Raw genomic sequence first — 25,316 nt, 5'->3', positions numbered from 1 at the left:
ATATTTTGGCAAGGAGGTTGGCAATTTCACATTTGAGTTCTTTGAGGACTCTTGGCTAGATGCCATCTGGCCCTGGGCATTTGTTATTTTTCAGTTTTTCCAGACAGTTTAGAACATCATCTCTTGTCACTTCTAGCTGACTCAGTTCTTTAGCCTCTATCTCTAAAAAGCCTGTTTCAGGAACAGGTATATGCTCAGTATCCTCTGCTGTGAAGACAGACTCAAAAAACTCATTTAGCATCTCTGCAACCTCCATATCCTCCTTAATAATCCCTTTTGCTCCCTGATTGGCTAATGGTCTAACCGCCTCTCTGGCAGGTTTCCTGCTTCTGATGTATATAAAGAAGTTTTTGTTATTCCCCTTGATACTTTTGGCTAAATGTTCCTCAAACTCTCTTTTTGCCTCCCTTATTGTCTCCTTGCATTTCTTTTGCCAGAGTTTGTTTTCCTCTCTGTTCTCTTCACTTAGACAGGCCTTCCAATTTCGGAAGGAAGTATTCTTCCCTTTTATGGCTTCCTTGACAGTACCTGTTAGTCATGCTGGTATCCTCCTGGACTTATTGGTACCTTTCCTCCTTTTGGATATAGAATCTAACTGGGCTTCTAGTATTGTGGTTTTGAGTAAACTCCATGCACTCTGGAGTGAAGTGACTCTCCTGATTTTCCCTTTCAGCTTTCTTTTCACCATACTCTTCATTTTGGAATGAGGAATTTGATAGTTTCTTCTTCATCATCTTTACCTGTAACCCATTTGAAAGGGTCTAGGAAAACAGCACATCTGCCTTGCAAGCACTAGCCGGAAGTGTCTCATTTCCCAGCTCTACCATCATGCTGTTCCTTCCCACACAGTGGCAGCTGGTGGTTCTTGGGACTGTGGGGATGGGGTGGAGGGTGCTAGGCAGGGTAAGTGATGGGTGGGGCTGCAGGTAGTGAGAAGTGGAGCCAATTTTTGGCACCTGTGGAGGTGGAGCCAGGATTAGGCAGCAGTGTTCCCTTTAACAGGGATTCCTATATGTTGTTCACTATAAGTCCCAGCATCCCCAGCTGCAATGGCCTTTGGCTGGGGATTCTGAGAATTGTGGTGAACAACATCTGGGAATCCTTGTTAGAGGGAACACTGCTAGGGTATTACCTTAGCAATACCTGGCAAAGTGTGGATTTGTAGCTAACAAGTAGGATCAAAATACAAACACAAGTACACAAATCTCAGTTGCTCATCAGCAGAGATACAGAGAAATATGGAAAACATCAATTGCTTTATAGAGTTTAACAGGACTACAATAGTGTGTGGATTTGTATCTAACACACAGGGTGAAAACACAAGCACACACACACACAGGAAAAGAACTGTACAAGCCACAAGTAAAGACAGACCAGCTACAAAAGGCTGCTTCTGTGGAGAGTAAAAGCTTTCTGAAGTCACCAGGCAAGAATTAAAGCAAGAATTGAAACATTGAAGCAGTTTAAACCACAATTCTAGTTAGACGTTTGCCTGATTATTTCAAAATAATCATGTCTGCCTGATTATTTCAAAAATGAATAATAAATAACAACCAGAAGAAAGAACTCTGAGCCAGACTGGTACAGTGGTTAGTGTGCTGGACTAGACTCGGGAAAATCCAAGTTCACATTCCCAGCCATGAAACTCATTGGGTGAATCTGGGACAGTTGCTTATTTCTCAGCAAAACCTTCCTCTTAGGCCTGTGGGGAGGATGAATGTAACCATGTGCACTGCCCTTCCTTGGAGAAAGCACAGTCTATACATGTAAATAGATCTATATAAACCACAGCTGAAGCATAGACCAGCTACAAAAGTGGATAACAAATGCATTCTGAAGTTACAAGGGCAGCTCTGCCTTCCTGTTTCAAAAATGCATACAGTGTTTGGCACAGCCGTGTGGGTCTTCCAAGGGTACAATCAAATAGTCACCAGTAGGGATCCTAAAAAAATATTTCTCTGTTCTGAGGTAACTGTCTGGTTTGGAAGTTGCACATCAAATGTAATATTGAGAGACTGGAAAGAAAGTCATGAAACAATCTTGGGAGATTGTTAGAACTAACCAGCATAGTTAGTTCTATGCATGTTGGTGCATTATGCAATGATGCATTATGTAAGGTTGATAGCATTTCTGCACAAAGTGAGTGTGATTATGATCATGAATATTATCAAAAGTAACATACACATTGTGTGGTGTGACCATTGCTGATACAGCTTTTAAAAAGCACTTGCTTTTTTTAAAAAAGCACTTGCTTGGCCAGTCTTAAATGGGATTTCTATGGGATTTCTATGGATTTCTCTATCTATGGAAATAGATAGAACTGATAGCTGATCATGCTGCACCCCAGCTTATGATTGCTCCATAGTAAGCTTTTTACAAAGTCAAAATATATTATTAAATATATTGGCCGATAGCCAGCCTAAATTACTCCTGAGTAATCCTATTGAAATTAAGTAGTCCCTTAGAGTAACTCCTGAGTAGTACTATTGAGTAACTTAGCCTGGATGTCAGCCATTATTTCAGGCATGTTTTAACCTATATGGTATATTTCTAAAACCATGAGATAATGATCTTGTTTAGCCAAAATATTTGTTGCATTTCTAAAAGAATGCTGTGCAAACACAATCAGTTTGGAGCACCTGGATGAATAAAATTTAATGGTGAAGTTAATTAAAATGAAAACAAGCATGCTGTGCATAACTTTTTCTTTTAACAGTTCTTAAGAGATGTTTTCCTGATTTCTCCACTAAAAATGGTGTTCTGACTGTGGCCAATCAGACTACTTTCAAAGATGGAAGAGGAAAAACAAGGAATGTAACTGACCTCAGGGAAGCTGCCAAGTATGGGTTCTCTGTGTTTTTGTTTGTGCTTCAACAACTGTGTATTGTCAGTTTGTCATATGATGCATTGTATGACTGAATGCACTATAACGTTTTGTTATACTGATAATCTGGACCCATCTCTAGAACAGTGCTGAAGTTGGGCAGAAAAAGATAGAGGTTCCCACAAGCCCTCCTGATCTCAACCTGTCATCTCTGCTGTAGATTTATAAAACAATAGATTAAGGGGTAATCAAGTACTAAAGGTATGGGACCTTTCCCACCTCCAATTCAAGCACTGTCCTATATCAAACTGATTCCAGTTATTTCAGAGCCAAACTAGATGTTTTATACAAATACATTAGCTCAGCCCTGATGGTTCCTTTTCCTGAAACTGCAGCTTTAGAAGGCATGTTTGGTGGAGAGAGTGGGGATGTGGATATGTGCAACCCTATCCCTACCTGCCACTTTCCCACCTCAATATCCCATATCTAGCTATCTGCTTCCTCCCACATCTGTAGGGTTTTCTAAATAGTAAGAATTTGAATTCTAAACCATTAGTTGCATAAGCAAGCTGCCCAGGCATTTTCACATGTACATGGTCAGCTCCATTTTGTTGAGTATGAAACATAACACAAGTCAATAATGGCATAGCAAGGTCTGAATTTACAGCTTTTCTCAACCAAAAGCACCTTTGCATTCATAATAGACACCTTTAAATATAACCTATCAATAATAAGTCAAATTACTTTTTCCTGTTCAACAGAATTAACTACTAGTGCTGTTTGTTTATTTTTCTGTTCAGCTAATATTGAGACTTTCTCATTTCACAGTAAGTTGACCAGGTCCTTGTTGGATTCCTGCAGCAGCCTTAACACAGTGGCTGAGCTGCTAAACTTTAGATTTGCCATCCTTTAAATATTCTGTGTGGTGTCCAGATAAAAATTGCATGAGTGAATGTTTCTGCTTGCACAACAAGGGAAGGGGGTGGTGTTGTTTTTGTTATTCCCTCTGCAGCCCTCCTGAATATATGTCCTTGAGGTTTGGGACTTTCAGGAACACCTTTTTAGGGGTGTATGAGCAGAAGCATTCCCCTCTTGCAGATTTTACTCTGCTACCCTCTGTTTTTAAATGTGGTAGTTAATGGTGAATTAAAAACAAGCATCCTAATTATTCTGTATTCTCTCCTTTGTAATTAAGTCATACCCACATAGAAGACACTCCTGAGTTTCTCTAACTTTGCTTCTAAATCCAATATATTATTGTGATAGTAGTAGGGATTATATCTAGTAGTAATGTTGATTAGATTCCTACAGCATTTTTATATTTATGACAATATGATTGCAAACAGGCAGAGAAAAGCCCTGAAGTCTCCATCCAATCTAACTTTTCCTGTAGCTGATGCTTGTTTTGGGCACAGACCCAGAGCTGAAGTATTATAATATAGTTTTATTACTGGCAATGGCACTTTATGTTCCATTCTGCTGGTAAACCAAATGCTACAAACAGAGGCAGGCATGTTCAAAATGCTTTATGATATAGCTTGTCTCTTGTCATTACAATAAGCTCTTAACTTACTTCGCATAAATAAGGGATGTATTGTACATAAACTGAAACTTCTCCCTTTTCTTTTTAAGTGGCATCAATAATGTTCTGGATGCAAGATCAGTTGGAATGAAAATTTTTGAAGATTATGCCAGTTCTTGGTATTGGATTTTAATGTAAGTGCTTAGTCACAAGAGGTCATGCCTCCTACTTACAAAACTGTGATAGTAAAAAGTGCCCTAAAACAATCCCTAACCCAACACACACTCGCTATTGCCTTTTGTCAGATTCATGCACCCGGGATATTTTACTATGGTCCTTATGACCCATGCAGGGATTCTAGACCCTAATTACACTTCCACTGTGGCACCCAAGGAATAAGGGAGAGCACATAGAACTCCATAGCAACAGAACTAAGGAAAGGGGGCCACAATTGTCCCTGATCCACAGAGCTTATTTCTGTCACAGTCTAAGGATATAGTCCCCTGTCCCTGTCCAGGTCAAGATAACACTTCAGCAACCTGCACCCTTGGGTAACCCTGCCACATATGTAAAATGTTGAGGTTCAAGGTTAGGGGATATTTCCCCCTCAAAAAGGCTTGTTTGTAATGTGGGGAAAGTGGGCTGAGAGGACTGTTTACTGACTGCTGATATATTAAAACTATTGTACCCTTATTTTCCAGAGGTCTGTTTATTGCAATGGTTGTCAGCTTGCTCTTCCTTGTGCTTTTGAGGTTCACAGCAGGAGTTCTCTTCTGGATTTTCATCTTTGGTGTAATTGGGATTATAGGATATGGTAGGTGCCGGATACTTGTTACACAAAACTGCATGCTGTAGTGTACTTGATAGAATTTATTTAAGGAAAATGTTCGGTTTCTAGCAATGAGCCGATTCCTACCAATGAGATAACTACACCCCTGCTAACTGAGCAAAGAGACATCTTTTAAAGTGGTGATTCTCTTATTTAGCAGGGGGAGAGCAACTGGCCCTATCCAACCCCAGCACAGCTTCCCTCTAGTGGCTGTTGCTAGTATCTACCTTATGTTTCTTTTTAGATTGTGAGCCATTTGGGGACAGGGGACCATCTTATTGATGTATTATTTACTTTTCTATGTAAACCACTTTGAGAATTTTGTTGAAGAGCGGTATATAAATATCCGGAGGAGGAGGAGGAGGAATTCCATGCCTATATTGTCTGTACCTATCCCCGATAACCTGCACTTCTGAGTTATTCCCAGTAACATTCCATATTTATAAATTTTATCTTCCTATGTCTTTTTCTCTCCCCACACCCCTCCCCAAGCAAACCAGAAGATGTTTTTAAGGCCCACAGTCTGTGGATGCGTCCAGTTGAGGTTCAGGCCTGCCAGTGATAGTATAAGGCATGCCTGCATTTTCCTTCCCTCAGCAGGGCAGCAGGGCATATTCTGCCAGTTAAAATGCCAAGAAGAAGAAGAAGAAGAAGGATGGCACAAAAGCTTCCATTCAGCTCCTCCTAGAGTTCTCAGTGGGTTAGGGGATGGCTACCCACTGTGCATCTGTATCTAGAAGAGTAATATCACCATCTGGCTTTTGTTAAGATTTTCAGTAGTTTCAGGACTAAACAAATATTTCTCTTTTGTTCATGTGGTTTTGTAAGCTGGCAGCTTCATCATAATTTTTCCATGCTGTGCCCTACTAAAATCAGGTGTTCTGCAATATAGACAAATTTTATTTACTTATTATGGGCTCCAACTAGAGAACCAAGGCATATTCAAGCATGATGGTTTTTTATTCACAGATAGCTTTCCTGTATAGGAGAATGTGCAAACTCCATTTTGATCATCATGTTTGACAAGCATGTCTATACATTGTAAAGCTGCAGTTGCCCTCAGCTTCTTGGTTTATGTACACTGCATGTATATACTGTGAAAGAGATGCATCAATACCATATGTAACTTGCATGCTTTTTTCTAACTATCATCAGCAGATGTAAATCTTTATATTTGAACTGGTACTTGATGGGACATGCTTGGGATTTTTGTATGGAACAGTAGTAAACTGTTGAATTGGGTGGGATGAACTGGGGAGATCCAGGTTCAAACAGGCATGAAACTCACTGAATGACCTTGGCCCAGTCACCTTCACTCAGGTCACCCTCACTCAGGCAAACCTGCCTCTCAGAATTGTTGGGAGTATAAAGGAAGAAAGATGGGATATGGATATGAAGAATCTGGGATGGTGTGAAGCTGAGACCTGACAAAAATGTCCTTTTGAATGCCTCAGTTGATGAATTTTGACCATGCTTTTGGTGTAACTGATCCCTATCTTTGGGTACAAAACAGATCATAGGAACATAGGAAGCTGCCACATACTGAGTCAGACTATTGCTTGATCTAGCTCAGTATTGTCTTCACAGACAGCCAGCAGCTTCTCCAAGTTGCAGGCAGGAATCTCTCTCAGCCCTATCTTGGAGAAGCCAGGGAGGGAACTTGGAACCTTCTGCTCTTCCCAGAGCGGCTCCATTCCCTGAGGGGAATATCTTACAGTGCTCACACTTCTATTCTCCCATTCATATTTTTATTTATTTATTTATTGTTGCATTTATATACCGCCTTTCATTAAAAGACAACCCCAAGGCAGTTTACAAAAGTTAAAACGTACAATAAAAGACAAAAATGCAACCAGAGTGGACCCTGCTTAGCTGGGGGACAAGTCATGCTTGCTACCACAAGACCAGCTCTCCTCTCTCAGATTAGATGAGCTAGAAATACTGCAGGCTTTTGTTGTTGTTTTGCTTTGCTTTATTTTGTACTGTGGTATGGCTTTTGTAGTTCACTAGTATGAGAGCCAGCGTGGTGTAGTGGTTAGAGTGCTGGACTACGACCGGGGAGACCTGAGTTCAAATCCCCATTCAGCCATGATACTAGCTGGGTGACTCTAGGCCAGTCACTTCTCTCTCAGCCTAACCTAATTCACAGGGTTGTTGTGAAAGAGAAACTTAAGTATGTAGTACACCGCTCTGGGCTCCTTGGAGGAAGAGCGGGATATAAATGTAATGATGATGATGATGATGATGATGATAATAATAATAATAATAATAATAATAATAATAATAATAATAATAATATGAAGCTACTTGCTGCAAGGCACCTGTTCTCTGCTTGAAGCACCCTATAGTCTAGACAGAGCCAGTTCAACCTAAATGGATGCCTGAGGTGAGGTGCACACAGTGCTGCCCCAGCAGTCCCAGCTCCTGGGCAAATCTCCCCCCACTTCCCAGGGCATGTTCCTGCTCATGTTTGTCCATCACCTAGAGGCAGGCAATAACCTGATGTGAGCAGGATGAAGAGTAAGCAACATGCCCTTTCCTTGCTTGCTGCCTCCAGCTCACCTCTGTTCATCAGATGTGAGCTGAAGGCAGCAAGCAAGGAAGGGGTACTGCTTTCTCTTCCTGCTCACGTCCTCCTCAAGCATTGCATACCTTCTTTAACTCTGAGCTGGAGGACATTGTTCCCTCTTCCAGCTCTTGCTCATCCATTGCCTGCCTCAGGCCAACATGAAATGGACTCAGCAAGCAAGGAGTCCATCTCAAAATGTGCATTCTCTCTCCTCCTTGCATCAACCATTCTCCTCCCACTTGCATCCTTCAGCAATATGCCCATTCCTTGCTTGCTGCCTCCACTTGCATTGATCTGTCATCTGCCTAAGGCAAGCAATGAATGGACACAAGGAGGAGGAGGAAAGATGCAAGGTGAGGAAAGCATGGGACAGCGTCTACTCCTCTTTGGAGCAGAGGACATTGCTGGCGTTTGGGGTGAGTGGTGAGTCCACCCCATGACAAGACTCAAGATTTGGCAGGATTTGAGAAAGTGCTGGGGCTATGATGGTGCAGCTAAGTTTACCATGGTGGGAGAAGGCAGGGTGGCCAGAACATGTTCTGCTGCCCCCCAGATGGCCCCCAAGTCTACCACTTGAGGCAATTGCTTCATTTTGTCTAATGAGGGAAATGCCCTTGGGTCTGAATGGTTCTACCTTATGAGCAGGGAGCTGATCTAGATGACTCTTTTCCCAGTGAAGCTCTATGATGGTCTGGTTTCTTTTTCAAAAGGTATCTGGCATTGCTACTGGGAATTTCATCGCCTCCATGGCATACCTGGCTCTGATCTTACCATCTATGATATTGGATTCCAGACGGACTTCAGGGTGTATCTGCAACTGAGGCAAACATGGTTAGCATTTAGTAAGTGAATTTTATGAAAAGTCTGTGTTTTGACACCTTTATATTAATCTAATCAACTATTCCAGCTCATTCCTTTGGTGACCAGAAATGGGCACTAATATATACAGTATCAGCATTATTTCATGGAATTATTTGCCTAATGAGATTCATAATGCTTATGCTGCTAACAGGAGGCCACTTCAGATGTTAAGAGTCTCCTGGAAAGAGAGCACTTTTGTGTAGGAAAAAAACATGTAAGCCAGTTATATAGATGACCACATGGGAAGCTTGTAGATTTATTACTTCTCTGTCTGGGGGGAATGAGCAGCCAATGACCTTCCAGCCAGAGCAAACAGACATGGAAACAGTCATGCCAGGTAGGAAAGTTGCAATATTTCAAGCAAACTCAAAATTGCTCTCAGTAATGTTTAATAATGATAATATTGCTTTTTATTTAATTATCTTTTAGGCACATGCTATAGTTTTCAAGCAATCGTCTGTAAACACAGAAATTTGTGTTTTTAAAAATATAGGAATTGAGAATGTTACAATTTCATGAGTTTTCATAAAACTTCTGATATCATGTGCTCTCAGTTGAAATATGAACATGCATTCTTAGGGACTGTTTGTTTCTGGCAGGGGGTGGGGATGAGGAGGTTATCGTGAGGAACAAATTTGCATAAAACAGTTTCCATATTATTATTGGGCCCATCATGTAATTTTCTGCTTTTCCACTTTCTGCTCTCATGGATCTCTTTCTGAATGCATCAGGCGCTGCTTGGAGTTTGATTATCCAAGATGAAAGGCATGTGTTTCATTGTCCATATAGCCACAAACCAACCATTGCTAGGTGAAATTGGTCATTGCAAATTCCAGTTTAGAGGGCTTGTGTGGGAGATGAAAGGCTGTTCTGCAGAGATTAAGAGACAATGGGATCAATATGAACACAGGTTTGATGATTTAAATATTATTTCACAAATTCAAAGGTGACAACTTGCTCAGCTACCAGGGCATACTATTGCATACTATAGCAGTTCTGAATACTGCTCAGCTACCAGGACACACTCTTAAAATTATTTGTTATGCAACCACATTTCCAAATACCCACCCGCAGTTTCTACTGAATATATATTGAGCTTGACCCTGATCTCAGTCTGCCTTTAGACTGAAATAGAGCTCTTGATTACCCTGAAATTATTTTTGAGTGAAACTGGGATAATAGAGGTCAGAATCCATCACTTCTTTTAAAACGTCAATTCCGTTAATCTTCTCTGGATTCTATAAACTAAAAGCAAGAAGCAAGCAAAAGGCAACCACTGAATAATGACTGTCTAATTATAAAGAGACATTTCTTCAAATAGAACACATTAAGGCTAAATGACATTTAAAGCAAAGCAGTGCATTTAATTGCTTTGTTTTAAGACAAATGGTTCGCTTTGCAAACTCTTAAATGCTGCTCGAGAATCAGCCTTACAGATTATACACAATAATATAATCATGCTGGGGGCAGGAGGCACATTCTGGCTGAAAGGCTGCTCTTCCAGGGATTAAATGTGGGGAGCCTGCAGCCCCCCACTGTGGTTGAGAAAATGCAACACTGATGCCAGTAGCTGAAAGGAGTGATGCGCGTGACAACTTTAGTTTTCTTGTTTTCAGTGATACTGCTTTGCATAGTGGAAGTTGTGATTATATTGATGTTAATATTTCTGAGAAATCGAATTCGAATTGCCATTGCACTTTTGAAGGAAGGTAGTAGGTAAGTATATTGAAAATATTTGTATCTTTTAGTAATATTGGACCTCATGTTTGCATCACTTTGGATGCCCCCTATAACCTTTAGATTATATCTTTCCATACATTATAGTTCTAGTTCAAATGTTCAGCCAGCAAGGAAGCAGGACAAGCTTCTCTTTCAACCATGCAGATAGTCTGGAGCATGAACCACTTATTCTATGCCCGCTCAGTTTGCATTATTTGTTGTTGCCATCAGAAACAGGGAAGTGTTGCATGAACTGGGCCTTCAAGTTATCAAGTGTTCATGTGGACAAACCAGTCAACAGTGAACTGGAAGTTGTGCCTAGAAAGATTTGAAATCAATGAAGAGCGCAGTGAAAATGCTAAGTGCTCTCTCCATGTAGCACCCCATCTAAGAACAGCAGCCACATTTTTAATCAGCTTCAATGTAAGGATTAAGCAAGAAACAAATTTGCTCTGGGCAGCTCACAAACTAAAACGGAAGAATAAAACATACAATTAAAAGCACATTAAAAACAAAGAGATACAATAATATACAAAATAATTTTTTTAACATCTGGCTGAATAAGAAGGTTTTCATCTGGGTCTAAAAGAACCTAGTGATGATGCCAGGCAAGGCTCACTGGGGAGGCTATTCCATAAATGGGGTGCCACTGCCAAAAAGGCACTTTCCCTAGTAGCCACCCATCTCACCTCACTTGGCAGGGACACTAGGAGCAGGGCCTCTGAAGAAGATTAATGTCTGTCTTGCCTAAAAAAGACTTTCAGGATAGGACAACCTGCTTGCAGAGGTCATAGTTCAGCTAATAAGTTCAAGGAGGTGGACAGGAAATCTGGTTGGTGGCAGAAGATGCAGATTTACAGAGCTGGCCATGGTAGGGAACAGGAACCTGGTGGGTTTCAGGTAGGGATGTGCACGAACCTGTTCAGAGGCCCTTTTACGTGCCTCCGAACAGGTTCAAACACTGGCCGGTTCAAAGGTTCGACCATGGGGTGGATGCACCTCCACACCATTGCTCAGTTTCCTAAAAGTCTGTTGGAGTGGCAGCATACCTCCCTACCACCCCATTACCCTCTTTAATGTAACCGGAAGTACTCGATGCGCCTGCGCATGCTAGCATGTGTGCATGCACCCATGTGTGAGTACTTCCAGGTACTTCCGGTAAAGGGGGCAATGGGGCAGTAGGGAGGTACGCTGCCATTCTGATGGACTTTTAGGAGACCAAGCGCCGGCGGGGGAAACGCAGTGGGAGGAGGGGAAATGCAATATCCCCTGCCCTTAAAGTGACCCCCCTTGAAGTTATCCCTCTGCTGGTTCCGTGCACACCCAATCAGGAAGAATAAGGTCTGCAGGAAAGCTGGCCACATGGACAAAGGACTGGAAGCTGATAACAAAGGCTGAAGACTGCAGCTGACAAAGCTGTTATTCCAGCAGCCATCTTAGCTTCCTGGGAATTTTATAGGTCCTGCAGCTGAGAGCAGGCCTCCTGGTCATTATGATCAGTAGCTGGGCCTGGCTCTACTGGCTGCATGTGAGAAGACCTCTTGCTCACTAGGAGGCTAATTCTGTTGGTGGCGATGAGCTAAGTGCACACTTCCTTTTCTATTGTTCCTGTAAAGTGGACTGTCCTTGATGGTGTCACTACTCCTGAGGGCTTGAGGGCTTGTCCCCTTTGGTACCTTGTGGGCCCTCTGGGGTCTGGCAGTATGGGAAGGACCCAGGATGGAGAAAGTGAGTGTTTGTTTGTGTGCAGGGGTCTATATCACCTTTGTGGGCCTGGAACTTCCATTGAGCTCTCTGAGGCTTGTTCCTGGGAACAATTGTCTGTGGGATGGGAAGCAGGATTTCCCATGGGTATTAGGAGTTATTTGTTGCAGCACTAGGCCGTACTGTATAATTTTTCCCCTTTAGAATGGAGAACCACTTTAAAAATCAGATGCTTTAATTCAAATATGTACCAAAGAGACACACTTCTGAAACTTCATAAACTTCCTGGTGGGAGGTAATAATGTCTTACAGTTTTGCAACCATATTCAAAGGTCACTTGCGGGCAACTTTCCAATGTTTATGCATAATGCATGAAAAGAAATGTGCTACATAATTATTATGAATGCAACAGACCATACCCCATAGTCAAGGTCTTGAAAAATAAGTTGCTTTAAAAAACTAAATGATTTCCCCCCCAGCTCAGTTTAACTGTTTTTTTCAATAAAATTGCAATTTGTATTAGCAATAAAGCACTAGTGAGCTATTGCTAGAACAGTTAACAAGCAGTTTGTTAGAGTAAACTGTGACCAACAGGCTTATTATTAAGTTCCAAAAAACATTGATTTGTGGTGATTATTTCTTAAATAGCATAAGACAATGCTTTTCTTCAATGCATCAGAATTCAAAGTTCATTTCCCTCATAGCTGAAGGACACAACAAAATGTTATGATTTTGTTCTGCACTACCTTGTATTTTTAAAATATCAGAATTGACTGTAGATATTGACATGTGATGATTGTACATAAGGGGCACATGGGTTCAGTGGCTGCACAAGCAGTGATATATCTGTTTATAATGGTCTGCACCTGTTTGTGCCTGTTGTACATGGAGAACTAGGTTGAAACAGGCCACAATGTTTTTGCTTGATGATTTCATTAATTTGGCATTATTCAGGCAGGGACACACCAGTGCTACTGACAGCACATCTACTGACTGTGGAAACCTTAGCCTGCTGCTGGGTGACATGGAAGGAAGAATGGTTTAAGGAAGCAGATTGCATGACCTGCTCTGGCTGCCTACCACTAACAATCGGTGAACATGGCTGGCAGGCATGTTCCTGTGGTAGAAGCCTCTCAAGGGATTATTTGCGGATCCAAGGGGGGGAAAGGAGGGAATCCCAAAGATGCTGCATAACTAATAATCAATTCTTTATTCAGTCATAAAACCTCTTGCCTGACATGTTTTGCGTTTAAAAGAACTATTTTTTAGAGGCAATTCTATAGTATGATATATTTCTTTGGGAATCAATCCAACACTGAGATTAAATAAAGAACTGTTTATTAGTTATGCAGCATCTTTGGGATTTTTCCTTTCTTTGAAAGACAGGACTGGAAGTATGCAGGCAAGCAGGAATGAGGGAGGGGAAATCAGGACTCGGGATCAAGGAGTGAGCTGAGAGTGAGCTAAGAGCCAGAGATATAGCCCAGTGATGAGGAAAAGAAAGAGTAAAAGTCAGAGTGAAGTCAGATAACCAGGAAACAGGATCAGAAGGCAAGCAGAGAATCTGAGGCAAAGCTGAGCATCAAGTCAAGTCGATAACCAGGAATTGGGTACCATAACACACTGGGAACCAAAGGACCTTAATACTGAGGCAGGGCCTTGCTCCCAATAGGAATCCTTTATACCGTTCTTGTTCTGGGAGCATCCAACGGTCAGCCTTGTGGGTGGGGTCAATTTAGGGCCTGAGAGCTGTTTAGCAGGCTATTCAGCAGAGAAGTTATTTACACTAAGGAAGCCCAGCCCCGTTTTGCCTGCATGTGTGTACCACTGGGATCGGGCCCAATCCTGGCATCATCACACAGGATAGAGGTCTGACTGTGTTTCAGACACAGTTGACCTCTGCCATCATCCTGCTTGGAAATTGACCCCTGAAAACATTAGGTCACCTCATGTTTTTTTTTGGGGGGGGGAATAAAAAATTATGTACATTGTACACATTCCGAGAAAAATATGGTAGATTGTTGTGGTCCAGCAGCAACAGGAAAATAGGTTGTAGCACAGAGAGACAAGGAAGGACGAGGCAAAAATGAATCTACTAGGGACTGAACAAAAGTGGCAGCTAAGTGGGAAGAAGTAAATAAAGATGACTAAAGATGTATCCAAATGCTGCAGTATAGCAAAATCAATAGATCTCAATGCAGATGCAGATTAGGATAAAAACCTAATCTAAATGTTAAAATTATGAATAAAGAATGAGAATGTTGCTATTAATTGGTAGAAGAAATAGAACTGGGGACAGAATACCACCGAAACTTGATCAGGGCAATGATATGAGGTCCTGTTTCTATCAATAAACAAGGGAGATAACATTAGAAGAAGAAAAATAGCTAAGGAATATTTTTATTAAGGGATAGGTCATAAAATCAAATACACAATACAGTGAAAATGACTCAAAAGTTTCTTTAAAAGCATGTAGATTAATAACCTGAACTCATGTGCATTATTTACAGATATGTATATTTTCTCTTTTAGAGCCATTGGTTACATCATGTCTACATTATTCTACCCAATTATCACCTTTATTCTTATTGCAATCTGCATTTCCTACTGGGCAGTGACAGCTGTGTATCCTTTGAGACAAAGGGTCTATGTATACAGAACTTTCCAATGTTCCCAGTTCAACACTAATCCAGAAGTGCACGAAAAGTTCAATCCACTCTATAAAAAGTCATAGTGTGTGGTTGGGGAGGTGCAGGATAATCCTAAACCAGGAGTGCATTTCTGATAGTGCAAACAGCACTGTTCTTTTTGGCCCAAATAATTGTACCTGTTTTGAGGTCAGAGATGCAGGAAACTGGCATGAACATTAGTTGGTTTGTGGAGACTGGATACAGATCTCCACAAAAAATTCACTGATAGATATTGTGAGATCTTGCAGCACATTCATAACTATTATACCCAAATGTTCACAGGCTATTGATCCATACATTCACTTCTTAATTGTTTCACTAAGTGTCTGGTAAGAGCTGCTTATCAAATCTCAGTGGTGGTTGATGTGAATGCCTTAGGAAAAACTTCAGTTTGAATTACTAAGACCTCTTCATATTTGAAGAGAAACTTCCTGTAAGATTAACACCAGTGGGGATTTTTTTGATCAAAATGATCACCTGGAGGTATGTTTTTATTTTTTCTTTACTTGCCTAGTGTCTTTCCCCATGGTGTCCATATATGAGGCCATTAAATCATACTTTTTCTTTTTATGTGCTTACCTCAAGGTTACCTTATGGTTATATATTATATTAAACAAAAAGATGGCAATACTTAGCTTTCCTGGTAAACTGGAAATAAGAGTAAACAGGGTTATAAGAAGTGCATGCGTACAATGTGGTATCATCTTGAATACTAACCATGAAGAGGTGGAAAGTAAATGTCGTATCTGAGGTTTCTCTTATTAGTTCCAAATATGATCTGCTGTGGCACTGTGTTTGGATGGGAGTATAGGAATATGTCATTCTGTTTCCTACTTAACCCAGTTAAATCCAGCTTTTTGGCTACATCAGGGGAACCTGTGTACAAAGTCATGGCTAATCAAAGTCTCTGCAAGTATGCAAATCTGACCTGTTATCCAGAGGTAAGGATGTACAGTATGTACTTATAAAAAGATTTGTTACATATAGCTTATCGTTTATGTCTTTTATAGTGTACTGGTTGGGAAGATTGTTGGCAACAGTAAAGGATGTGGGAGATTGCAGAGGGAGGGGGACTTCCTGGAAATAAGAGAAGGCATCTTCTAGAATGGAGTGGCCATATCTCACATCATGGTCCCCTGATTCGGAGGAGTAGCTTCTCTAGAGGGTCGGGGGCCTACAGTGGACAGGAGAGGGTGGGGAAGTTTTCTTGAGCTCACATCATTACATGTGCATAGGTTTGGATACAATTGTTAGACCTGTAATAAGGTGTTTTATTCCAAACATTATGTTAATATCACCTATTAATGACATCTTTCTTGTCAAAAAACAGACTTTCAACACAACCAATGTGACCAAGCTATGTCCAGGGGCCCAGTGTACTTTTGCTTTCTATGGTGGAGAAAGCCTGTACCACAGATACATCTTTGTCTTTCAAATCTGCAATGTGTTTGTCTTTCTCTGGCTAGTAAACTTTGCAATTGCACTGGGTCAGTGTACCCTTGCTGGTGCCTTTGCTTCTTACTATTGGGCCTTTAGAAAACCTGCTGACATTCCAGCATGCCCACTCTTTTCATCATTTGGACGAGCAATACGGTAAGTTACATAATTATATGGCAATCTAAAATCTGCTTTGAAGCCTCTTTCTGTTTTAAGACTATGCTTGAATTGTTCACACTTCTGGAAAATAAATTTTCTTGTTGTTTACTCTTACACTGCATTAATATTTATATTCAATTTAATAATCTGTTGTTGTTTTTTCAAAAAGTTCTTGTACCTAACTAGGAAAAGTTAGCTTTATAGTCAAGATGGTTACAAAGTGTACATATTCATATCATCATTCCATTATAAAGCCTCTCCATCATTAAACACCTTTCCTTTTGCTGTTTTATTAATAAAGCAGGTTATTTGAAGTGTATTCCTAGTTGTGAAAGCAAAATAGAAATCCAAATAATTAAAAGACAGTTCATATACACAAATAAAACACTATGATAAAAAATTATGTCAGAGGAGGCAGCATTTTTACAATCCATTATTACACTTAGACAAGGTTTTTTTAAGTGAATGTCAGATATTTTCCCTTTTTTATTATAACTGCACTGTATGCCGTATTCTGTAACATATCTATTACTAAGTAATATCATTTTATTTTCTGCTAGATATCATACAGGTTCCCTAGCATTTGGCTCGTTAATTCTTGCAGTAGTCCAAGTGATTAGAGTAATCCTAGAATACCTGGATCACAAACTCAAAGGTAATTCTGTTGTCATTGTATCTTCTCTCGCTTTCATTTTGAAAGTATTTTTTGTAAGGGAACGCTAAGAACAGTATCTTAGGCTCTTATAAACTAGCATGGCTGTGATTCAAATGGAGGTGAAAAGTAAAGTCTCTATTCTGTCTTAATTATGGGAACAATCATGCCTCCTGTGCCAAGAATGTTCTGATACTTGGAAGTATCAGAATGCTTATGTAGTAACTGGTAGGTTTACTATCATTTTTGTTTAGCACTGGGTTTTTCAACCAGGGTACTTTGAAGCCTTGTGGGGGATACATGGGATATACAACCCTTCCTGTTTATCTTGCATACTACACTGTTGGCTCCTTCTCCAGGAGGGAATTGTGGGAGGCGGGTGTCAGGCAGCATCCCTCCTTCCTCCTCTCCAAGTGATTGGCTGATTTTGTGCTCACTAACTACACAGAGGCGTATCTAGGGAAAATAGCGCCTAGGGCAAGCACTGAAATTGCGCCCCCTGTCCAGACATCTGACACCCATCTTTCAGATAACTTTACCATAATATCAGCTGAAAAATACAAGCCAAGCTCGTTAATTTTTTAATGTTTCAAAAACTATTTAGCAGTGGACATAGCCAGACCAAAAAATGCTGGGAAACTACAAATTTCAGTCTGCTGGGGCTCATGAAATACCCAATTACTATTTGGAGGTGTACTTGGAAAATTAAACAGAAGTGCCTGTCTAATTCTCTACTATGCATTGTAGCATCACTATTACATAAGTCTTAAAAATAAATGGAGAATTTGACTTTTCCCAGACACTCTGAAAAGAATTAAAGGATATGCAGAGTAAACTGTGTCACTGCTTGGAATATATTCTAGTATTTCAGAAAGACAGTTAAAATGAGAGAAAGAGAGCAAGAAACTCCCAGTGGGCCTTATTGCTAAGGATTTCACACTGATTCAAAGACAAACTTACCATTAACAGCCATATTATTAAGACATCATGTTTAACTTACTTATCACAATAAGCAAAGTAAGAGCAAATGAATACAATCCTAGCTCATAAGCTTCAGCTCAGTATTCACAAGCCCTGATTCTCTGTACATAGCGCCAAACTGAACATGTGTACAGTGACTTATATTATATTAAATTAAATAATTACCTGTAGCCCCTTTGGGGGGCTTCCTAAAGGCTGTGGGGGGGGTCTGCAAAGGTTCCCCCTCCCCCCACTGGCCTCTAGGGCCTTGCAGGGACCATTTGAGCATGTGCAGTGGCCATTTTTAAAAATAAATTTTGTATTTAAAAAATGGCCACTGAAAACAAAATGGCCCCCACCATGCTCAAATGGTCTCTGTGAGGCCTGGCAAGGCCTAGGGCCTCACAGAGGCCATTTGAGCATGCACGGTGGCCATTTTGTTTTTGGTGGCCATTTTTTTTTTAATTAATTTTAAAAATGGCGCCCCCCTTCAAGTGGCGCCCGGGGCACGTGCCCTGCCTGCCCCATCCTAGATACGCCCCTGTAACTACAACTGATTTGTGACTGTATCAATAAGGACTGACTGATGTATTCTGTTTTGACCGTAATAAATTGGATTCTGAGTCTACAACTGCACCAGATTTAGTCCAAATTGGTTAGGTGGTCCACAAGTCAGCCAACTTGCACCTCAAATGTTCAAGCATCTGCCATCTTGAATTGGGGTGGATGACATAATCACAAACTGTCCCTATGTGTCCCTGCAACTGTATCCAGTTTGGTTCATATTGGTCCAAGCACTGTGAAGTTGATAGAGTGGGGGACACTCACACAAACACACAGAAAGCTGGCTAATCTCATAAACTTACTTTCTTTAAGGAAAGTAGACTAAAAAAATTGAAAACCCCTGGATAAGGGTATGTCTACCTTAGGTTGTTGCTACTCTAGCATAGTAGAAAATGAAACAAAGGATTTAGCAATACTTCGTACTTCAAAAAAAACCAGGATGAGGTAACTTGGGACAACCTAATGGCTACATCAGTTTTGAACGATGAGATCAAAGCACACTCATAAGAGGTTGCTGGGCAAATGTAGTGATTTAATTTTGCATTGATGTGCAGCTTATGAACAACTCAGCTGTAGTATGACAAATTACACATTTGTTGCAAATCAATGAGGAGGAAGTTAGTGAACTAACTCACACAAAGGTGCTGGTGCAAACAAAGCCTAATCCAGTGTGTGTTCTCCATCTTAATACTCACTCTTTTGCTGGAATCCTAGAACATAGAACTGATTGGGCACAACAGGGCCAATTTCTGAATAAAGATTCATAGGATTGTGCTGCAAGTTATGTTTTCTTTTTTTCCCTGCAGGATCACAGAATGCCTTCGCTAGGTTTCTGCTCTGCTGCCTCAAATGTTGTTTTTGGTGCTTGGAAAAATTCCTCAAATTTATCAACAGAAATGCCTACATCATGGTATGCATTTTCTCTCTCCTTTCAGTATATTGAAGAGTTGTGCTGTCCTGTCTGTTGAATTGCTGTCAGTGTGGCAGATGCTAGGCTTGTGCTGCGACCATGCCAAAGCTGAATAATTTGTACCTTTGTGGAGGTTACTGCATGGAGGTGGCCACTCGCAGCAGTATCTCTGGCCAGTACTGCATGCCTCCTCTGTGGTGGACAGGGAAGTGGTACCTCCTTTATGGAAGCTGAACCTCAAACTGACTCAAGAACAGCTAGGATGGTGCCCAGGGTATGTCAGGAGATGCTTGCAGGAAGTGTTGGGAGGGGTATTCCAAGTGCTTCCTCAGAAAGCTTTATGGTGAAAGCACTTGGACTACCCAGGGCAATATGGAGCTTCAGGTTCCTGCAAAAGAGCCCAACACGCACTGGAAGCACAAAGTGTGGAGCAAGGTGGCTGTACTGCAAGTGGCCGTCATACCTGCACAGAGCTACAGATCATTTGGCTGTGGTGCCACTGAAGTACAGACCTTGCAGATGTAGTCCCTTTAAGCTTTATTTTAAACCACATAATATTCAGGGTTATTTCCAGTAGTCCTGGGGTAAAAACGTTTGACTTGCATTTCATCACTGTTGCTATATATGAGCCACACTACTTTCACATAATTGAAATTGGTCCTAAGAGAATCTCACCTGGCATGGATAGTCGGGGGAATAGCTATTCCCAGTTATATCAGATAAGAGTAAACCTAGCAAAGTTGTCTTCATGGAACAAAACATTAATGCAGTTGTAAAATAAGAAATTATTGAACTGTGACATGAAGAGAAACTAAAATATAAAAATAAAGAATGAAAAATATCCAAAGTGCCTTACCTCAAAAGAAGTATTCCTCTTAAGTATATTGTTCTACCAACCAATGATTAAGTTTTCTGCCTCATCAGAGCCAGTTAAGTAAAACCTGACAGTCATTGGTAAGATTTTGCAGTGCTGTTGCATCTTGTTTGTTTGAGGGCGTACAATATGTGTCTGGTTGCAGTAAGCCCATAGATAACACATGGATGTGATTTAATATAATGGGTTAATATAGTTGCTCTCTGTAATACCCAGTTGGAGCAGATTGCAAAATCAAGACACAATATGGTACAATAATGTAACATGCCCTATTAAATTGTAATAAGCATGGAATGGAATGAACAAAATTACATTTTCCTTACATTTGCATCATCTCAGTAATTACAATCAAGTGCCAATCAAAGGTCATGTACAATGTCCAGAATATATTCAGTCACAGACATCAGGTAGTCTCCTGGAAAAAGGAGTTTGTAGCTGTGGGGCAATTAAAAACATGGGCTGACATCCAGACTAACAATGCACCAGTGCAAGCATGTGCTAGTGCAAGGATGTTGCACTAGTAAGATGAATTATGTCAGGAGCTTGCATTCCTGACTAGTGTGGCACTAGAGAAATATGTTTGCATTTGCACAATAAGGTAACATGCCTCCTGATGTGAAACATCTTCCACATATTTTTTGCAGAAAACAAGAGCACAACTTTGAAGAGCACCATGACATTGCGCAGCCATGCAACTTTCTGACTCTAGTTAAGCTTTGTTCATTGTGCAAGCAAAGCATTAGTCTGGGTGTCAGCCGTGGTACTATCAAACATGTTTTTTACATCGTAAGGTTTCAGAGGTGTGTTTAGTAACTTCTGGAAGCTTTTAGTATTTGAGGAAGGGTTTTACTTTAGGCTTTTCTTTAGAATCAGTCCATATATTTGTTTTAAGCAACTTTTATTCTGCTTGACCTTGCCAAAAATGTTGCTGTGGCAAAGATGTCACATGCCATCTTGAAACATACCGATGGTCAGCTTCACTTGAGTGGAGACTCTGAGTGGGCAACTGTTACCTGCTGTCTGGGCTTCTTTACAAGAAGCTGAATTCTCCACTGCCTTGTTTCCTAGAAGGAAATATGCTAATATACTAATATCCATCAGTATGGATCTAAGCAATTAAAGTTAGAAAGAAAAGTTGATTCACAGCCTTAAGTTAAACTCAAGCAAGCATGGGGTAGGGGAAGGTGGATGTATCCATAATTTTTTTTTTAAAATGGTGCCATACATTGTTTCTTTATCCTGCATCCACTTATTTCATCCTTGTTATTCAAATCTCTGTCCCCAAAGCAGCTCTCTTTCTTAACTGGACTGACACACAAACAAGTTAACAGCCTTTAATATTTTTCAGATTGCAATATATGGTAAAAACTTCTGCACATCAGCAAAAGAAGCTTTCTTTCTGCTCATGAGAAATGTGGTGAGGTAAGGGGCCATACATACCACACTTCAAAAGATACTTTACTAATTTTACTAGTAGAAATCTACTGATCTGTTAAGTATCCATACCGTATCTGAGATCTGGTCTTTAGTAGCAACAGAAAGAGACAATGCTAGAGTCGGTCAAGGGGTTATGCCTTTCTAGTCAGTGTAGGTCACAATCCTCTCCTTGACCCAACTTCTCTTTCTCTGCCACCATCCAGCTTGTGTCATTAAAAGTCCATTAATTTCACTGAATTGTTATTGTCCTCCATCCTACACAGCATTAAGCATCTAATTAATATTTATGACACATTTATGATGACAGTATTGAATAAGATAGCACTTTCCCATGCCTTACAGTATCTCCCCATATCTCCTGTTTAGAGCTGATACATCTTCTCCTTGTGCATCAAAATGGCCTCCCTCTCATGCTTCATGACTTTTCTCCAACCCCTCAGTGCTTTCTACTGACACCTAACCTCCTCTACTCAGGGTATCAAGCTTTGTTTTCCTCTCTTCATCTTCATGCCTCACCTGAGTTAAACTGATTCCACTACAGGGGAAATAGCACTTCAGTGTTCTATACAGTATCCTTGCATTAGAGCTAAATAACTTTTAAATAGAAGTGGTATGTAGTAAAATGGTAACAGCCTTACTTGTTAGTTTCATTATTGTAATTTTTTGTTTGTCACTACATTTATATCCATCTTTCTGCCAAAGCAATCAAGGCAGTTTTTATTATGTAATAATGGCTAACTGCATAGTTAGTAGTGATACAAAAACTGTAATGAAAGAGTTTTATTACACTTTTGTAGTGTTACAAAATGTAATAAAAGGATTGTTCTGCAGGGCTGGCAGAGTGGCTTGAAAAGCTGTCAGTCAGTAGAGGGGTTCCCTCCTATAAGCAGAATCTTGAGGAATGAAGCGGGGAGAAACAGTTGTCTTTTGGCAGACTGTCTTTTGGCAGTCTTGTAGAGAAAAGCCTTCAGAGAAGTGCAAATTGGGTCTTTGAAGAGCCCTTGGGGTCTGTTTCAATGTTACCATCCCAAAGTAAAGTTGTGCTGTTGAGTCGGTGTCGACTTGTGGTGACCACAGAGCCACGTGGTTTTCTTTGGTAAAATACAGGAGGAGTTTACCATTGCCATCTCCCACACAGTATGAGATGATGCCTTTCAGCATCTCCCCATATCGCTGCTGCCCGATATAGGTGTTTCCCATAGTCTGGGAAACATACCAGCGGGGATTTTAACCAGCAGCCTCTTGCTCCCTAGGCAAGTTTCTTCCCTGCCACGCCATTAGGTGGCTACCATCCCTAAGGTCAAAGGTAAAGTGTGCTGTCGAGTCGATTTCGACTCCTGGCGACCACAGAGCCCTGTGGTTGACTTTGATAGAATACAGGAAGGGTTTACCTAAAGGGAGGGTCTATTTCAATAGTAAGATTTTAGCCTTTTGGGACAAACCTGCTCTGTGGTTATTTATACGTTAGGACCCAATAACCCTATCACCTATGTTCCAGAAATCTTCCCTTTTCTTTTGTGAAGAATTCCTCTCAGGCTATCTCTTCCACATTGCCTTCTACCCAATCCCACTCAGATAGTTATTCTATTTATTTTACTAAAAGTGTGTATGGCCTGGGCAGGGGGAGAATTGGGAGGGAAGAGAAGTGTGTTTAGGTACCAACTCTTTCATACATTGCATCATTAAGTTATATAATGACCAATTAGATGGTCCTTCCAGGAAGGCGCCAGTGGCAGTTGATCCAAGCTGAACAAAGGAAGGCATTACTGTACCACATCCAATGCCACACTTTTCAGAGTGGCATTCACAGTAAGCTGAAGAAGGTTAGGCTGAGAGTGTTTTGCTTAACAAAACCTCCCTCAAGCCCCTCATTCATACTTACCGTATTTTATGGACTATAAGACTCACGTTTTCCCTCGAAAAATATCCGCCAAAATTCAGGAGCGTCTTATATGTTTTAACAGTTTAATATGTTAAAACTCTGAAAAACAGGATTAAAATTAAGGTGCGTCTTATAGTCCGTAGCGTCTTATAGTCCGTAAAATACGGTAATAGCTATGGGGAGATTTAAACAAGAATGTACCATATCCAAGCCCAATGGCTCTCAAGCCATAACTATCCATTCTCCTGTAGCATAGTTTGTCCATTGTATCATCAGCACATTGAACCTTTCTGTTATATTGTTGCCCAGATTGCTTTCGAATGGAACTTTTCAAACTAATTTCACATCAGGCTTTCACATGATTTGAATGATAGCCTCTAGCAGAGTGTTTCCACATTTTTGAAGAAGTTTTTCCAATCCTATTTATTATCTGTTGCACAGAGTTGCAGTACTGGATAAAGTGACAGACTTCCTATTATTCCTGGGGAAAATTCTTGTTGCCGGAGGTGTAGGTAAGTCAGTTAATTCCTTCTGTGCCATACTTTCAGTTTGGCTCAGGTAAACAGATAATTTGGATAAGGGATTTTACTAGGGATGTGCATGAATCATGATTCAATAAGCGTTTCACAGCACAGCCCCAGTACCTTTAAAGGAGAGGAGGTCAGGTCTACACCTGTTCCTCTGCCGCCCGCCACAGCTTTCTGTTGGGGTGGTGCACCTCCCAGCTGCCATAATGTGCTGGCGGCACTCTCGCCAGCTGCCCTTGTGTGACGGCAGCACATACATGGCCGGCATGCATGCGCGGAGGCCATGTGTGTGCCGCCAGCACATGAAGGCAGCTGGGGGGAGCTCTGCTGGTGCCCTATGACAACTGCGAGGGTGCACTACCCGAACAGGAAGCTGCAGCAGAGCAGGTATGGACCTGCTCTCCTCCCTTTTAAAGGTATCTGGGCTGGGCTGCAAATCGCTCTTCAGACCACAATTTGTGCACATCCCTAGATTTTACTAAGATCTCCTTAATATGTGTGAATACTAATTCAGACCTTGAAGCCTTTTTAATAACTTGAGCTTTGCTCGAGTAAATCATTATAAGACAACCTCATTACCTCAGTGTCTTTCAGGACATTCATTAATCAGACGGTAAAGAACTGTTTAGGTAGCCTTATAGTGGCATGGATCTAGCCAAAGGAGAAGCAAATGAATGTGGACAATTACTTACTTGTTTGTTATTTCTCAGTGTAAACCGCCCTGAGCCATTTTTGGAAGGGTGGTATAGAAATCGAATGAATAAATAATTAATTAAAATAAATAAAATTAGTTTTAAAAGTAAAAATTTATTTAAATACATGTAACAAGGAGGAAAGCTGGTCTTGTGGTAGCAAGCATGACTTGTCCCCATAGCTAAGCAGGGTCTGCCCTGGTTGCATCTGAATGGGAGACTTGATGTGTGAGCACTGCAAAATATTCCCCTCAGGGGATGAAGCCTCTCTGGGAAGAGCAGAAGGTTTCAAGTTTCCTCCCTGGCTTCTCCAAGATAGGGCTGTGAGAGATTCCTGCCTGCAACCTTGGAGAAGCCACTGCCAGTCTGTGTAGACAATACTGAGCTAGAGAGACCAATGGTCTGACTCAGTATATGGCAGTTTCCTATGTTCCTAAGGAGAACCTGGGTTTCAAGTCCTGTATAGGAAAACCTGGAGTGGGTCATTTGGAAGAATTACAGGAA

The 25,316-nt window shown here is 40.9% G+C and overlaps 1 protein-coding gene across 6 annotated transcripts in view; it reads left to right on the top strand.

Annotated features, from left to right (window-relative positions):
- The window catches only part of SLC44A5 (solute carrier family 44 member 5), a 296,509-nt gene that overhangs the window by 259,616 nt on the left and 11,577 nt on the right, over positions 1 to 25,316 (top strand). For all 6 annotated transcript variants that reach the window (XM_053243954.1, XM_053243949.1, XM_053243953.1 and 3 more), the window contains 12 exons: positions 2,717 to 2,840; positions 4,457 to 4,540; positions 5,048 to 5,160; positions 8,455 to 8,586; positions 10,222 to 10,321; positions 14,561 to 14,653; positions 15,572 to 15,659; positions 16,049 to 16,311; positions 16,875 to 16,969; positions 19,297 to 19,400; positions 21,623 to 21,696; positions 24,035 to 24,105. In XM_053243954.1, coding sequence (XP_053099929.1) covers positions 2,717 to 2,840; positions 4,457 to 4,540; positions 5,048 to 5,160; positions 8,455 to 8,586; positions 10,222 to 10,321; positions 14,561 to 14,653; positions 15,572 to 15,659; positions 16,049 to 16,311; positions 16,875 to 16,969; positions 19,297 to 19,400; positions 21,623 to 21,696; positions 24,035 to 24,105 — 1,341 coding nt within the window. The remainder of the gene's footprint in view (positions 1 to 2,716; positions 2,841 to 4,456; positions 4,541 to 5,047; positions 5,161 to 8,454; positions 8,587 to 10,221; positions 10,322 to 14,560; positions 14,654 to 15,571; positions 15,660 to 16,048; positions 16,312 to 16,874; positions 16,970 to 19,296; positions 19,401 to 21,622; positions 21,697 to 24,034; positions 24,106 to 25,316) is intronic.

The sequence above is a fragment of the Hemicordylus capensis genome, chromosome 4 (genome assembly GCF_027244095.1).
Source record: "Hemicordylus capensis ecotype Gifberg chromosome 4, rHemCap1.1.pri, whole genome shotgun sequence".
Lineage (NCBI taxonomy): Eukaryota > Metazoa > Chordata > Lepidosauria > Squamata > Cordylidae > Hemicordylus > Hemicordylus capensis.
Note: the sequence above shows the minus strand (reverse complement) of the source record. Positions and strands in the feature narration are given on the sequence as shown.